This window comes from Microtus pennsylvanicus, chromosome 8, assembly GCF_037038515.1.
Source record: "Microtus pennsylvanicus isolate mMicPen1 chromosome 8, mMicPen1.hap1, whole genome shotgun sequence".
In the NCBI taxonomy this organism is placed as follows: Eukaryota; Metazoa; Chordata; class Mammalia; order Rodentia; family Cricetidae; genus Microtus; species Microtus pennsylvanicus.
This window is the reverse complement of record NC_134586.1, coordinates 15,881,587-15,896,614: the sequence shown is the minus strand read 5'-3', so window position 1 is coordinate 15,896,614 and position 15,028 is coordinate 15,881,587. Positions and strand designations below refer to the sequence as shown.

The 15,028-nt window shown below is 45.5% G+C and overlaps 1 protein-coding gene across 1 annotated transcript in view; it reads left to right on the top strand.

Annotated features, from left to right (window-relative positions):
* Etv6 (ETS variant transcription factor 6) overlaps positions 1 to 15,028 on the top strand; it is a 236,902-nt gene that overhangs the window by 209,605 nt on the left and 12,269 nt on the right. The window contains exon 5 of the mRNA XM_075982515.1: positions 3,395 to 3,940. Coding sequence (XP_075838630.1) covers positions 3,395 to 3,940 — 546 coding nt within the window. The remainder of the gene's footprint in view (positions 1 to 3,394; positions 3,941 to 15,028) is intronic.

Here is a 15,028-nt window from a genome sequence, read left to right as displayed (position 1 = left end):
AGCAACCTTTAAGAAGGGGCCTCAAGATTGCAAGTGGCTGGTGGATCTCCCTCTTTAGAGCAGGTAGTCATAATGTAACAACCGCATGTCTGTTGGCTGCCTTTGACTGTCCTTTATAAGAGGCTTGGATACAAAGTTTAGATTTGGGTTACTTTTTTTTTTAATTGGTTGTTTTAGTGTTTTACTTACAGTGGGACAGGTTGGTAATGAGGCCCACGTCTAAACATAAAATCTATTTGTACTTCATACACACACTACACATGTAGCCTGAAGGAAATTTGATAGAATATTTTTCAGTTGTTTTGTTGGTGAAACAAATTTCAATGATGCAGCATTTTCCACGGGTGGCATTTTGTAGTCCCACTCAGTTTCAGATTCTGGAGGGTTTGGATGAAGAATCTTATGATTCTTCTGATCTTTTCTCCGGCCGCCCCCATGCTGCATTCAAGATTTCTACCGCACACAGCACTGATTTTTGAGACAAGATCAGGCTTAAGTTCGATATCTAGTCCAAGCTGGCTTTAAACTGCTGGCAGTCCTCCTGCCTCAGCTTCCCAAGTGGTAACGTTACAGGCATACACCTCCACACCCTGCACAGACTGTCTCTTTTCTCATGACTTTCAACGGTTTTGCTGTCAAGCGCTGGGGTGTGATTTCCATTGTGTATAAGCAGCTTGGGTTTGCTGAGCTTCTGGAGTTTCCTAGTTTGTTTTTGACATTGTAGCTCTTGTCACTTCAATTTGGCCGTTATTTCTTCCCCGTCCCCTCCCACCTGTTCTTTCTGTACTCTAGGCGTATTTGGCTACTTGATGTTGTGATTTGTGGTTAATTTTATTAAGTCTCTAATCCTTTCCTCTCATCTCCAGTATGCTAGGAAGTCCGTCTAGTCTACTCTTACATTTCATATAATGTGATTTTTGGTTCTAGAATCTTCATTCTTCTTTCCTAGATTTCAGCTTTCTGTTTTGACAGTTCCTGTATATCATTACTCACTGTGACTGATGTCCCTGGAATACTTTATAGCTACCTTAAATTCCTTTAAAGTCTCTTTAGCTGATCCCATCAGAGTCGCAGAATCTGTTTCTGTTGGTGGCTCTTTAATAATAGATCGCATCTTCTAAGTCTAGAAAAAACCGTGTTGATACAGAAGTTTATAGGCTGTAGAGACTTTGGGTTTCGTTGTATTCCTCTGAAGAGTATAGACTCATAGTCTTTCCTGCAGTTAATTTAGTAGCCAGTCACTTCCAGTGTGTGGAGGCCAATTTTCATTTTACTGCAGCAAGTCTACCTCAGTTTTGCCTTTAGCTCTCAGCAAGGCTCCTTTGTTCTGTAACACAGGATCTGCCGCACTAACATGCGGCCATGCTTGGTTAAAGGACAGCCTGGGGTGTTGATGGAGCCATTAGCTTAATGAGACTCAATCTCTGACCTGCTTCTCCACTCGAGTGGCCAGGAGCTGAGACCTCTCATAATTTCCAGCCCCACAGCCATGGCTTTTGAGTCTCCCCTGTGTGTGTGTATTGTTCAGGAGTCAGGCAAGAACTTGAGAGAATATTGGTGTGCTGGGTTAGTAGCTCTTCTCTCTGGCACTCTATCCTTGATGAGGCTTCCACACGTTTCTGCCATCTGGGCATCCACTTGTGTCCTGGAAGCTCACATGGCTTTCTCTTGTGCTGCACTGATGAGGGTACTCTTGTGGGAAAACTTCCCAGACCTTGTTCTATGAAGAGTAAAGACCCTCGTGTTTTTGTCTACTTGGGGTCACTGTCCAATATCTTTACATGGCTTTTTTGAGTGTCTTATATCTAGTTTCTATAAAGTCTGACCATAGGAGATTTAGTCTGAGGGATCCACTGCCTTTATTGCTACTGGAACCTCTCTTCCTCTTGCCAGATGAATGGTGGCAGGTTTTAAATCCTTCACTATCCCTTTTATATCTGACCATATTGCCTGTCTTCAGCAAAGTATTGAGCTGTCTCTCATTCCTTTTCCCAGTTGATTAGTACTCTGCTGTTTAGTGATTTAGATTATTAAACAAGTGTCCTATGATATTTGTCCCAATGAGTAAGGGTTTTTAGAATTTATGGCCACAGATCATACAATAGTCATGAAACAGATACTTTCCCTTCCTCTGACTCTGGTGAGCCACAGTCAGTGTTTCTTTTGTTCACTATCTCGCATGATTAGAGAGATGTAGTAGGATTTTTTAAATAAAAAAAATACTCCATTTTTGCGCCATCCCAGTATAAGCCTTAAGGGAACCCCCACCTCTTTCTGTGACTGCTGACCCTAGTAGAGGCCCAGTTCCCCTTTTCAGGTTCGTCATATAGCCAAAGGTGAAATCTTTTGACACTTAGAAATGTGGATAAGTCTGTGACCAGAGTAGGGATCAGCAGAAGTATTCATTCTGCTGAGACTGTCCCAGGAACACACGTGGCCAGAGTACCCCATGAAGAGAGACGTGAGCTCTTACGTTTTTATGGGCAGATACCTGGCCTGAGCTTTAGCGGGAACCCAAATCACCTGTGAGTTGGTCCGTGCTCAGCCCAGCCCCACCGTTACTTCAGTTATTCACTTCCGGTGTTACCCTCAGCAGAGTGTACATTCAAATTCAAAGGAGAGCATGTGTTGTTGAGGTGCCTGTGTACCCCATCCTTCCTACTTGCTGCTACTAACTCTCAGCCCATGTAATATCAGTGCATTCAAGGGCAAGCTTCTAAAAACTCTCTCAAGTACAAAAATCACCATTCAGTAAAACAGGAATTGTTGCTGTTGAGAGGAGGTTTCTGGATGATTTTGTACCCTGGGGTCTGTGTGGCACAAAGCGCTGTAACACATGCAGATTGTAGACTCTGATTCTAATCCTTTACCCACTGGCAGCATGGTGTGGGGTAAGTTGCCTGTGACTCGGTTTTATCGTCTGTAAAACAGGAATAATAGTGTATCTCCCTCTTAAGAATGCTCAAGTTTTAAATAACCAAATCCAGTACCTAGAACAGAGTCACCAGCAGTCGTCATTAATATCAGCAGTAACACACCTGGAGATGGAGAAGATGGAAATGTAAGCTCACCAGAGCCTTGGAGAGGGAAGCTTCAGAACCCCTCCATCTGAAACAAGCACAGAGGAGTCGAGCGAGGACGAGACACAGAAGGGAATGGGGTTCCTTCTGGTTATCGGACACTAACAGATGCCGGATGGAATGTCGATGGGCATCCCTAGCTTGTCTGGGGTAGGAAAGCCATTTCAAGTATGTTTTGTTTGAGCACAGGGAAAGTGATGGGAGTCTGGGTCAGAGGCACTCCGTGCACCACTCCAGCAGCCCAGAGAGCAATTGTGAGGTCCCAGGACTGCAGGTGTACCGCCATCTGTGATTGTCTTTTCTTTTGCCCACAGATAACTGTGTCCAGAGGACGCCCAGGCCACCTGCAGAGAGTGTGCACCACAACCCTCCCACCATTGAACTCTTACATCGCCCTAGGTCACCCATCACCACAAACCACAGGCCTTCTCCTGACCCCGAGCAGCGGCCCCTGAGGTCCCCTCTGGACAACATGATCCGCCGCCTCTCGCCAGCTGAGAGGGCCCAGGGGCCAAGGCTCCAGCAGGAAAATAACCACCAGGAGTCCTACCCCCTGTCAGTCTCTCCTATGGAGAATAATCACTGCCCAGCATCCTCGGAGTCCAACCCGAAGCCCTCCAGCCCCTGGCAGGAGAGCACACGAGTGATCCAGCTGATGCCCAGTCCCATCATGCACCCTTTGATCCTGAACCCCCGGCACTCGGTAGATTTCAAACAGTCCCGGCTCTCCGAAGATGGGATGCATAGGGAAGGGAAGCCCATCAACCTGTCTCATCGGGAGGACCTGGCTTACATGAACCACATCATGGTCTCCGTGTCCCCGCCTGAAGAGCACGCCATGCCCATCGGGAGAATAGCAGGTGAGTGAGCTTGGCCCCCCTCCCTCACAGCCAGCCCTTTGCCAGAGCGGCAGAAGCCAGGTCACACTGCGCCCGGTGCAATGTGCCTGCAAAGGTTTGGGGAGGACAAGGGAGGCTTCTGCTCGCATGAGACAGAATCCCTAATGGCCTGCTTAATGAGCCTCAGAAATGTTAAGGAACGAATGTCCTCCATCCAGATCCCAAGGAGAGTCACCTCAAATCACGGCCAAGCGGAGAAAACATTTAAAATCAAAGGTTTATGAGTGCTCTAATGGCCCCATCCCGAAGTTTCCAGGTGCTAATTAATGACCAGACACAGCGTAAAGAACCCTTGTCTCAGATTCGTGCCTGTAATTCTGTCCTGTGGGCAGCTCCTCAGTGCTACTTTCCATTGGGGAAAGGAGGTGAAATTGGGATTGGGGTGTTAGGCAGGTGTTGCTAGTGGTTTAGACAGAGCAAACCCACTCCCACATTCTTTTTCAGCGAAGTTAGAAAAACCCAAATGGCTCTCCTAACAAGAAACCAAGGAGGGTGGGTGAGAATCTACCAATTAGAATTCTGCTAGCCTGCCCCCAGTTTTCATGGAGTTGTCCAGGAGGCCTGTGCGAGTTTGGCAAGGTGAAGTCTTTTCCTGGAGGTTGTTTCTCCATTCAGGAGACATCACGGGGTACCTGCACATACAGATGAATGCATCCAGTGTACCGCCTACAACACTGATTTAACACACAGCGTCCTCTCCCTTGTAGAATTGCACACACGCACGTGCACCCACACACAGAACAGGAGTAAACGGGTACGGAAAGTATGGCTCGGTAGTAGAACGCGTGGCCAGCGTGCATAATGCCCCAAGGTTTGATCGTCAGAACCACAGCAGCAACAGTAAAACGGCTGCTGTCTATGACCTGCTTGCCTTAAAAAAAGCTATGAAACTTGGAGTGTGCTTGGGATTGAATTCCAAACGGTCCTATGAGTTTAGTGATGGGGGGGGTGTAGGACATGCCGTAAAATGGGGCTAGCCATGAGCTGTTTGGTGGTTAGGTGGGGGAGTGGAGGTATGGGGGTTCGTGTCGTTTTTCTGCTTACACATGAGGTTTGCTTGCTTTAATAATGAAGAAACTATAGGATGGGTGGTCAGGGTCAGGGGCTCCCAGACAAACTGGAGGAAAAGGATGAGGCGAGAGCTGATGAAGGATGGAAACAGCCTTAGCTGCATCCTCTCTTGGTTCCTTCCCTACCCGGGGTTCTCAGATCCTGTCGCTTGTGTACAATTCTCAGGACAGCCCTTTTGAGGTTGAATCCCTTTGGCATACATGGCTCATTGGTACAGGGGAAACCACAAAGCAGATCCAGCTCCAAAGAGGCCAAGGCTCTCTCCAAGGTCAGATGAGGGTTGGGTGGCCTTGCTGTCCCTTGGCTGTTGTCTGCAGTGCTGTCCTTGAGGGCCTGGCTGCCTTGTCAAGGTTTGGTATTGTCTGCTTTCATCTCACCACAGACTTCTTGAGAATCCAAAGATAAGCTTATAAGTCCAGAACGACAATGTGCGTGAGAGAAGGGGAAAGGGAGAGAGGGAGGGAGGGAGGGGTGAAAAATTGTTCAGATATACATAGCGTCTTCCCCTTGTAAGCTGCACACCTGTTTCGTTGAATCCTACCACCACTTTTAGAACCATGTAGTCAAACATCAGTGGTATGATGAATATAGGCTCACCAGTTAAGATGCAACTGGATATACCAGTAAGTGATTTTAGTCAGTCTCACAAAGGCAGAGTATCATCTTACCTCGCATTTGTGGGTCTTCAATCTCATATAGATATTTAAACTCATATAGGCACAGGTGTGAAAATATAAGAAACTATGTAGGGTGGTAGCAAACGAAATGAACAGGAAGGGGTGGGGAAAGAAAAGGAAGGTAGCAGGTATGGTGGACTATGCTCAATTACATTTTATACTTGCACAAAAGTGGCCTTATGCTACCTGGTGTAATACAAATAAAGCCCCGTGGAATATTCAGTCAAATGATAAACCTTGGTATCCGCAGAGGCTTTGTCTTGAGGACACTTAGAAAGACCTGGTTTCTGTTTTTCCTTGACTCTAGAAGATAATCTTAGGTAGGACCAGATCTTCCAGGGACAATGCATTCTTTCCTACAGATGACTGATTGAGTCCCATACAAATGTATATTAATATTCTTATGATCTTTGTAAATATTGTAAAATCTCTAAATATGTACATTACCTACCGTATCCAAATTGCAGATGAGCCACTTTAACTGACAGGCATTGCTTTTGCAGGGATGAAATGCCAGGGTGGGGTTGGGTGGGCACTGCAAGTCCACAATCTGATACTGAGTCTTGGTTCTGCAGAGATGACGGACAACCCCACACTCCTCTGCCCATTTGTAGGATCCCCCTACCCATATCCCCCATCCGTCAATCTTCCTGTCCCCCATCCATCTATCTTCCTGTCCCCCATCCGTCTATCTTCCTGCGCTCCTAAGAGCTTAGTAAATGAGATTCCGTTTGTTGAAGGTCACATTCTGTGAGTCACTGCTGTAAGACCTGTCTACTGAGCACCAGAGACGCCTTTACAGACGCTCTGCGAACCTGCTGTTAGATGAGAAAAGGTAGCTCCTTGAAGCCCTTTAATTGAGCACAGCACAGGAAGAGATGAAAGTGCTGCCAAATGTCACACTGATGAGTAACTTAGCTGGAGGGTGTAGACAGAAACACTACTTAGCAGTATGGAGCAAAACACAAGTCCAGATTCTTACCATTCAGATATGATTGGCTTGGGTATGGGAGGATTTAGACCTTCAGATAGGTAAGAGGGCTGTGTGCTGCACTCTTACGGGGCGGGAGTTCACAGAGGCAAAAGACTCAGTCTTTGACATAAGAGAGCTGAGCACAGTTCACTAAAAGTAAAGATTGTGATGCATACTGGTCTTATGATTCCTACTGAGCACCACGGGAGGTCCGGACTGCCTTTCAGATGGGCTTTAAAGAGTGCTCAACGGGGCAGGGTATGGGGAATCTGCCTTTAATTCCAGCACTTGGGAGGCAGAGGCAGGCAGATCTCTGTGGGTTCAAGGCCAGCCTGGTTAACATAGCAAGACCTTGTCTCAAAATACAATTTTTAAATAAATAAATAAAAATACTGCTTAGACTGTGGGGAGTAAAGAGAAAGGAGCCATTCTAGATGGAGAAAAGTCAGGACAAATACAAGATACAAAGCCCCGTGTTCTCTTCTATTTCTAGTAGAGATATGAGGCCAAGAGCTCAAGTCTGTGTGAGTCAATTAAAAAAAAACAATCATGTTTCATAAACTCTTCTGAAAAAAAAACGATGAATCATGCAAGTAAAAGACCACATAAGCTATGACAGTTTACCCTGGGTATTAACCATATAATAACATTTAGTAGGTGGTTGGCAGTTTAAATACAAGTTAAATCTATTTAGATATAATATGTTTTTAATTTTTATTTTGAAGATTATAAGAGGGGTTGTTACTAAGAGTTTGGGGTGCTGGAAAGGTACCTCAGAGATGGCATGTTTAGGTAGCATGCACAAGGCCAGTTTAAGAAGTTGGAGAATTCGTGTTAGAACATTTCACAGGACAGATTCCTGGGTCCTGTTTTTATTGACCAGTCCATGGTTTATATAACATTGGGCTTCTTTCTGTCCATATTTTCCACTGTCATCAGGAAGGGTTTGGGGAGGGAAATGGGAAGTCTCTGTCAATCTCCTCCAACTTTTACCCACATGCAGAAGAAAGCTTAGAGTGTGCTTCCCCCCGCCCCGCCCCAGTGAGTTTCAGAAGCATCAAGTGCATTGGCCGTGAGTACAGAGCTATAGCTGATGAGAATGACGTCGTGTGGTACTGGGGGCTAAGTTCCCAGTGTGCACAGTAGCCCCCACCCTTTAGCCGCAGCATCAGTTACATGAAATGGGAAATCCCAGAAGGCAGCTATTTAAATAACTCACTATGAAGTGTCATTGCAGTTGTAATATTCTATTACTAATTGCTTTGTCAGTCTCCTGTATGTAATTTATAAATCCGACATCATCATAGGCATGCATAGATAGGAAAAATAATACTGTATGTTGTGTGTATTGACTCAGTGAGAACCATGGTTTCCATGGTTTCCGGTACCCACTGCAGACCTTGGAAAGTGTCCTCTGCAGGTAAGCATCAGGCTTGGTGTTGGAGTCCCGTCTTAGGACTAGATGAACTCACTAGAAATGACTTTCCAGGTAAACCTGAAGATGGAGATCAGTCATAACAGCCTCAAGTCTGTTTTCCCATTCTACCCAGAGATTTCCCAGCAAGGATTGGAAGCCTTGGCCAAATCTAGCCACCACCTGATTTTGTAAATAAGTTTATTGGGGACAGCTCCACTTTTGTTAAATGATTGTCTGTGTCTACTTTCAAACCATAGTTCAAGCATGAATACAACTGAGTTGCTCCAGAGAGCCTATGGCCACAATGTCTTAAATATTAACCAGTTGACGTTGTGCATAAAAAGTGGGGTACCCCGTGTTCCCCATCACTGTTCTCATGAACAGTCAGTATGCTGAGAACCTCAGACATAACATAGGCTAATGGAGCACAGACCCGTGTCCCCCATCACTGTTTTCATGAACAGTCAATATGCCGAGAACCTCAGACATAGCATAGGCTGATGGAGCACAGACCCGTGTCCCCCATCACTGTTCCCATGAAGAGTCTGGAATGCTGCGAACCTCAGGCATAACAGGCTGATGAAGCAATCTTGCTGGCGAGGGCATACTTGCACTTGAGGTGATGAGGCATGTCAGAGGCATGTGCAAAGAGCAATAACAAATGATGTAAGAGAGTAGACAAGTTCGGGTCTGCAGGCTATGCTCGGAGAACAGTACAGTACAATTGCAGTAGCATCATCAACATAAAATAAAATACAGCTCAGTAACAGATTCTTTGTACATTTGAGTTTGTAGTCACTCATTTGTTCATTTATTCAAAAATTATCCTGTCTTTTCTATGTGTAAGACATTGTTCTAGGTGAAAGACACAAGGCTGTCTCCGACTCCTGATCCTCCTACCTCAACCTCCTGAGAGTTGGAATTGCTGGTGGACACCATCACATTGGACTCAAACAAACCTTTTTAAAAATTTTTAAGTTAGGTCATTTTGATTTTCTCTCCAGTAGATTTTCTTTTTGTTTTCTTCTTGACCGTAATTGGCAGATACGGTTTGTTGGTTTGAGATAGGGTAGCCCGTGCTGTCCTCGATTCCCAGCTCAGCGTGCTGAGCTTGTAGGCTCGAACCACCACATCCAGCCTCCTAGTTTATTCTCAGCTTATTCACTAAACAAGAGTGGAGACGTTGGTCAAAGCCCATGACCAGGATGGCAGAGTCTTTCCTTTCTTGTGTGTACCTCACACCTCTTGCTGCCCTCTCCCAATTTTGTCAAACTTCCAGGATGCCATTGGTCAGTGGACTCATTGATCCTGCAGCTGATAAGACTTAGAATTCCCTCCCACTTCAGGAGCCCCTCACTCCCAACTCCTCAGTGACAGAGTTCGTGACAGTCTTCCAGATCCTCAGATCTTTGGGGGAATTTGAAGAATGCTTACCTTCAAGAATCCATCTTCAGAGCCGGGCAGTGGTGGCGCACGCCTTTAATCTCAGCACTTGGGAGGCAGAGGCAGGCGGATCTCTGTGAGTTCAAGACCAGCCTGGTCTACAAGAGCTAGTTCCAGGACAGGCTCCAAAACCACAGAGAAACCCTGTCTTGAAAAAGCAAAAAAAAAAAAAAAAAGAAAGAAAAAAAAAGAAGAAGAAGAATAAGAATCCATCTTCAGCATGTGACTAGGGGAACATGAGCCTCATATCATGCTTGTCACGGGCCCACACAGTGTACTTTCATGATTTGGCTTACTGACTGGAGGAACTATTTGTAGAGAAACTCAAGTCGGAAAGCCTCCAGAGGGAAGCAGTGTGGAATATGGGAGAGACCCCTAAAATTGCAGGCCGTTTGTGGGGTAGAATAGAAACCTTATCAGTAGAAGTTTCCTAAAGTAGACACACCTGTGAAGGCCATCTAAATGAAATTAGGTATTTATTTGGCTAGTAAATAAATAGCCATTTGGCTGTTTTAAAAGTATGTAGCAATAAATAAAATGACTCCTAATGACATTCTGCTGTATCCAGATCAGAGCCTTGTTCAGCCATCATCAGAGAAACTTCCTCCCGCAAGAGATGGGAACAAATACAGAGACCCACAGACAGATTATATGCAGAGAGTGGAAGACCTAAGAACACTCAACCCTAAACAGAATGTCTCCATCAAATCCCTCCCCTTAGAGCTCAGGGAACCCCATGGAAAAGGAGGCAGAAAGAGTGGAAGAGCCCTAGGGGATAGAGAACACCAAGAAAACAAGGCCCTCTGAGTCAATAAAATCAATATACAAACATGGCAGCCTGCACAGGTCTGCACCCGACCCTCTGCATATATAATATGGCATACACTTTAGTGTTTCTGTGGGATTCTTGAGTGTGTGAGTGAGTCCCTGATTTTTGTGCTTTCTTTTGGTCCCTTTTAGTTTCTTTTCTTCATTCGTCTGTTTGTTTTGTCCAATTCCAGTGTGTTAGCTTTTGTTTTATTATCTCTTAGAAGCTTATTAGTTTTTAATAAGAGAAAGAGAGGGAGTGGATCTGGATGGATCTGGATGGGAGGGGAGTTGGGGAGAAGTGGAGGAGTAGAGGGAAGGGAAAGTGTGATCAGGACTTAACGTGAGAAAAAAAATCTACTTTCAGTAAAAGGGGGGAAAAGAAAATAAATCTCAGGGACAGTGGTGGGAGGCTTGGCCCCGGAGACCCTGGGGCAGTAGAGGACACACACTGTACTCAGCCTCCCACCTGCCTTCTCCATTTCCTTCCCAGAAATTCTGAGTCTGAGCAACTTCAAATGAGACTTTGGATTTTCCCCCTCTGTAAATGAGCGTCAGGAGTAGCCTTCAACAAGAATAAACAAAAAGTCATAAAAATGAGGGAACAAATCTTTCCTAAGCTTTACGCGTAAGAGGTGAAGGTCTCACATGAGTTCAGAGGATGGAGTTACGGGATATCTCCATCAGCCAAAGGATCCCATAGTTGTAGGATATCTCCGTCAGTCAAACGATCCCATACTTGTGAGATGTCTCCATCAGCCAAAGGATCCCATACTTGTGAGATGTCTCCATCAGCCAAAGGATCCCATAGTTGTTTTGCACACACCGAAAGAGCAACCCTGTCCTGCACCATCTCAGGGACTGAGCCTCTGGAACCCTCAGCCCAGAGCCCTCTCTTGGTGTAGGGTCTAGTATTAGAGAGCCAGGGCATCTCCAGGAAAGCAGGGTGGACCTGTGTTACCCATTCTGTGAGGTCCGCAGGATGGAATGCCGCTCTTGAGTACTGGAGAAGAGCTAATACTCCAGGCGTGTCTGCTTTCTTATCTGTAACTCTGGGATAGTGCACGTTTTTGAGCACTTTTGGCTGATAGTAAAAGACCAGGGGACTACATCACATGAGTGGGTTAGCGCCCACAGGTCAGCGTCCCTTCTCCGCTTCACCACAGAGCTGTCACACTGTGGGTCGAAGAAATAGGAGGGGCACCCCGGTTGTACCCAGCAAAGGGCTCCATCCTGAGCGAGCACCAGCATTGCAAGAGGAGGCAGGGTCTGTATCAAGTGAGGCCAACCCACAAAGTGTATCCCTGAGTCCTCTCCCCAGCTTCCTTCTGGATTTGCCTTGATGTTCTCTGACCCCTCCATTTTGCTTGGTGTCCCTTTTAGAGGAGGTGGATAAGATAATGACTAAGACCTGGTGAACTCTGGGATGGGGAGACAGTTCACTCCATCTGGAATGTTCTAAGTGGTTCTGACTTCTTGCATTCTGGCTAAGCCTCTGCACTCTGTTTTCAGCGTGAAATCAAAGAGTTTTAAAGAGAAGGAATGTTCAGGGTGCTGTTTTCAAAAAGTAGAGCAAGCAACAGCGGTGTGGCTGGGAGGAAATGGTGCATGGGACTTGGGAAGATTGTAAATTTCTGCTTACTTAAGTCTCCGTGTGCCTGTAACCCCATGTCCTCACCTCTCTGCTGTCCCTGGATAGAAATCCGGAGGCTGCAGCCATCTATGGCGAAGCAGAAGTACTGCTGGGCTCCAGCTACAGGCTGTATCTCACTGGGATGTGAGTTTGAGCCCAGTGTCCCCTTTGCTCCTGCTGCATAACTAACCAGACGCGGGAGAGCCAGCTTGTTTGCAACCACGTGAAGCCAGGAACCATCAAGGTGGCTCCTGCTGTCTGTCCCCACCGCACCCTTCCCCAGTGTGCACTCACGGTTTCTGATTTCCTGCGCCACAGCAAACCACAAGCAGTGGTCCATCGTCAACCCACAGCTGGCAATGCTGGATATGTGGGCTCTACTTCTGGGCCATCACAGAACAAGCACGGAGGGAGGAAGGGTGCCGTTATGGCAGATGGACCCCTTAATGTCCTGAACCTGTGTTCCTGTAAGCAGCACCCCAACTTCCATACGCTTGATATTTAGGACAAAGAACGCTTTGACGTGGCGACTTGTCCTGTGCAGCCTTGGCCAAAAGCACCTCTGTGCACCGCAGCCCTAACAACTGCAAGTGTCTCCTGGCATTGCCAGACACCCTTAGGATGGAAAAGTCACCCCTCCGCTCAGAACAGTGGCTGTTGCAAGTTAGCTGGCACTTTTCTTCTTACCGTACCCGCTCTGGTGCTGAACTTTCAGTAAACTTAGCAATTTTGAGATCACCAGTTTTTGAAACTTTACCAGAGACTCTCAACTGTGTCCCATGGTAATGCATATTTAAACTCATGGTACTGGCCAGGTTCATACAGTGTCGCTTAGAATTCTATTTGAGCCAGGAAAACAACATAAAATAACTTTCTTGGAAACCTTCTGGTAAGTTAAATTATTCTTTATCATTACACATTCTCTTTGTCTATAATTTGACCTGCCTACTCAAAATTTTTAAATACAGGTTTTGTATAAAAGGGATTTTATTTTATTTTTTTAGAAGCCATATTGGTTAAGTGTGAATTGCCCATCTTTTTTACAGTCTCTGCTCTGTGAGTTTATACAAAAAGTCTAGTAGGAGACAGCCGTGGGAGTAAAACTATTTCCCCCTAACCACAGGAAGGGATTCTTACAATACTTCTTAGAGGCGCAGAGCCGGGTACCTCACCCATCAGGAAACAGGGAACTGTTCCTGCAGTTGGAAAGTGGCTTTATCCGAGATAATCCATTCCATAAACTTCCTGTTAAGGAGAGATGATCCAACTGATGGGCATTTCTTTAAAATACTCAGATGTCCTTATATGGAAAAAGGACCCTTGTCTTAGTTTCTTTTCCTTTTGCTCTGAGAAAAATACTTGGACAAAAGCAGTTTGCAAAGAGAAAGGCTTTATTCTGGCTCGCAGTTCCAGGTACAGCAAGCACAGTGTGGCAGGGAAGGGAAGGCGGAGGAAGCTCAGAGCAGCTGGTGGCGTCGCAGCTATGATAGAAAGCAGAGAGGTGGTGGTGATGGATTTTCTTTTCCTTTAGCCCCACATTGGAACGCTTACATGTTGTTTGTTTGTTTTTACTCTTTACTTTTTTGGCTTTTGTGGTGGGGGGGATGCTACCAGGCTGCCAAATAAATCACACATGGAATCTTATTCTTACTGATAAATACCCGGCCTTAACTTGACTTGTGTCTAGCCAACTTTCCTGAACTTATATTATCCTGTCTACCCTTGGCCTCTGGGCTTTTTCCTTTTCCTTCTTCTGTATATCTTGCTTTCATTCTTACTCCACGACTGGCAATGTGGCTGTGTGGCTGGCCCTTAGCATCCTCCTCTCCTTATTCAATCCTCTCCCCCAGATTTCTTCTCCTATTTATTTTCTCTGCCTGCCAGTCCCACCTATCCTTTCTCCTATCTCGCTATTGGCCGTTCACCTATTTATTAGACCATCAAGGTGCTTTAGACAGGCAAAATAACACAGTTTCCCAGAGTTAAACAAATGCAACATAAAAGAATGCAATGCATCTTTAAAACAAATGTTCTGCAGCATAAACAAACGTAACACATCTTAGGATAATACTCCACAATATAGTGGAATGAAAGCGTTTTGTTGCTCCGCTCTCTTTTTCCACTTATGTGATCCAGGAGCCCACCTAGGGAGTAGCACCACCCACGGTGGGCAGTCTTCCCATCTTAGATAACTCAGTCAGATAATCCTCTACACATGCCAAGAGGCCCGTCTTCCAGGCGATTCCATAGTCTGTCAAGCCGACATTAACACTCGGCAGCATCTCTTTAAGAGAACCACACTTAAAATTAATAAATAAGTTGTGTTTAAAAAACAATAGACAGCTGGGCACTGGTGGCGCACGACTTTAATCCCAGCACTTTGGAGGCAGAGGCAGACTGATCTCTGTGAGTTCAAGGCCAGCCTGGTCTGCAGAGCAAGTTCCAGGACACTTAGGACTGTTATATAGAGATACCCTATTTCGAAGGGGGAAAAAAAAGAAAGAAAATAATATACATGTGTGTTCAGCTTTATAGAAGGATGGACTTCTGTTTTTAGAATTCAGTGCATTTTATTCATCATATTACACTATTTTTACTATAGATCAAAATGCATCTGTACAACCATGGAGTCAGACAAAGCTTAAAAAAATCCCAGGTGAGCCGGGTGGTGGTGGTGCACGCCTTTAATCCCAGCACTTGGGAGGCAGAGGCAGGCTGATCTCTGTGAGTTCGAGACCAGCCTGGTCTACAAGAGCTAGTTCCAGGACAGACTCCAAAACCACAGAGAAACCCTGTCTTGAAAAACCAAAAAAAAAAAAAAAAAAATTCCCAGGTGGTCTCTGATACTCATATCTGAAAGACCTAGAGAACAAAAGGATATGCCTTTTCCTTAAGAAATACAGAAAAGAGCAATAACTCAAATAGCTTATGCTTCGGTAGTAAATAAGAGAGAACATGGCTGTGTGGTCAGACAGTTATTTTTATCATCTAGGCATAATTTTTTAAAGAAACAGAAATCAATAGTGTT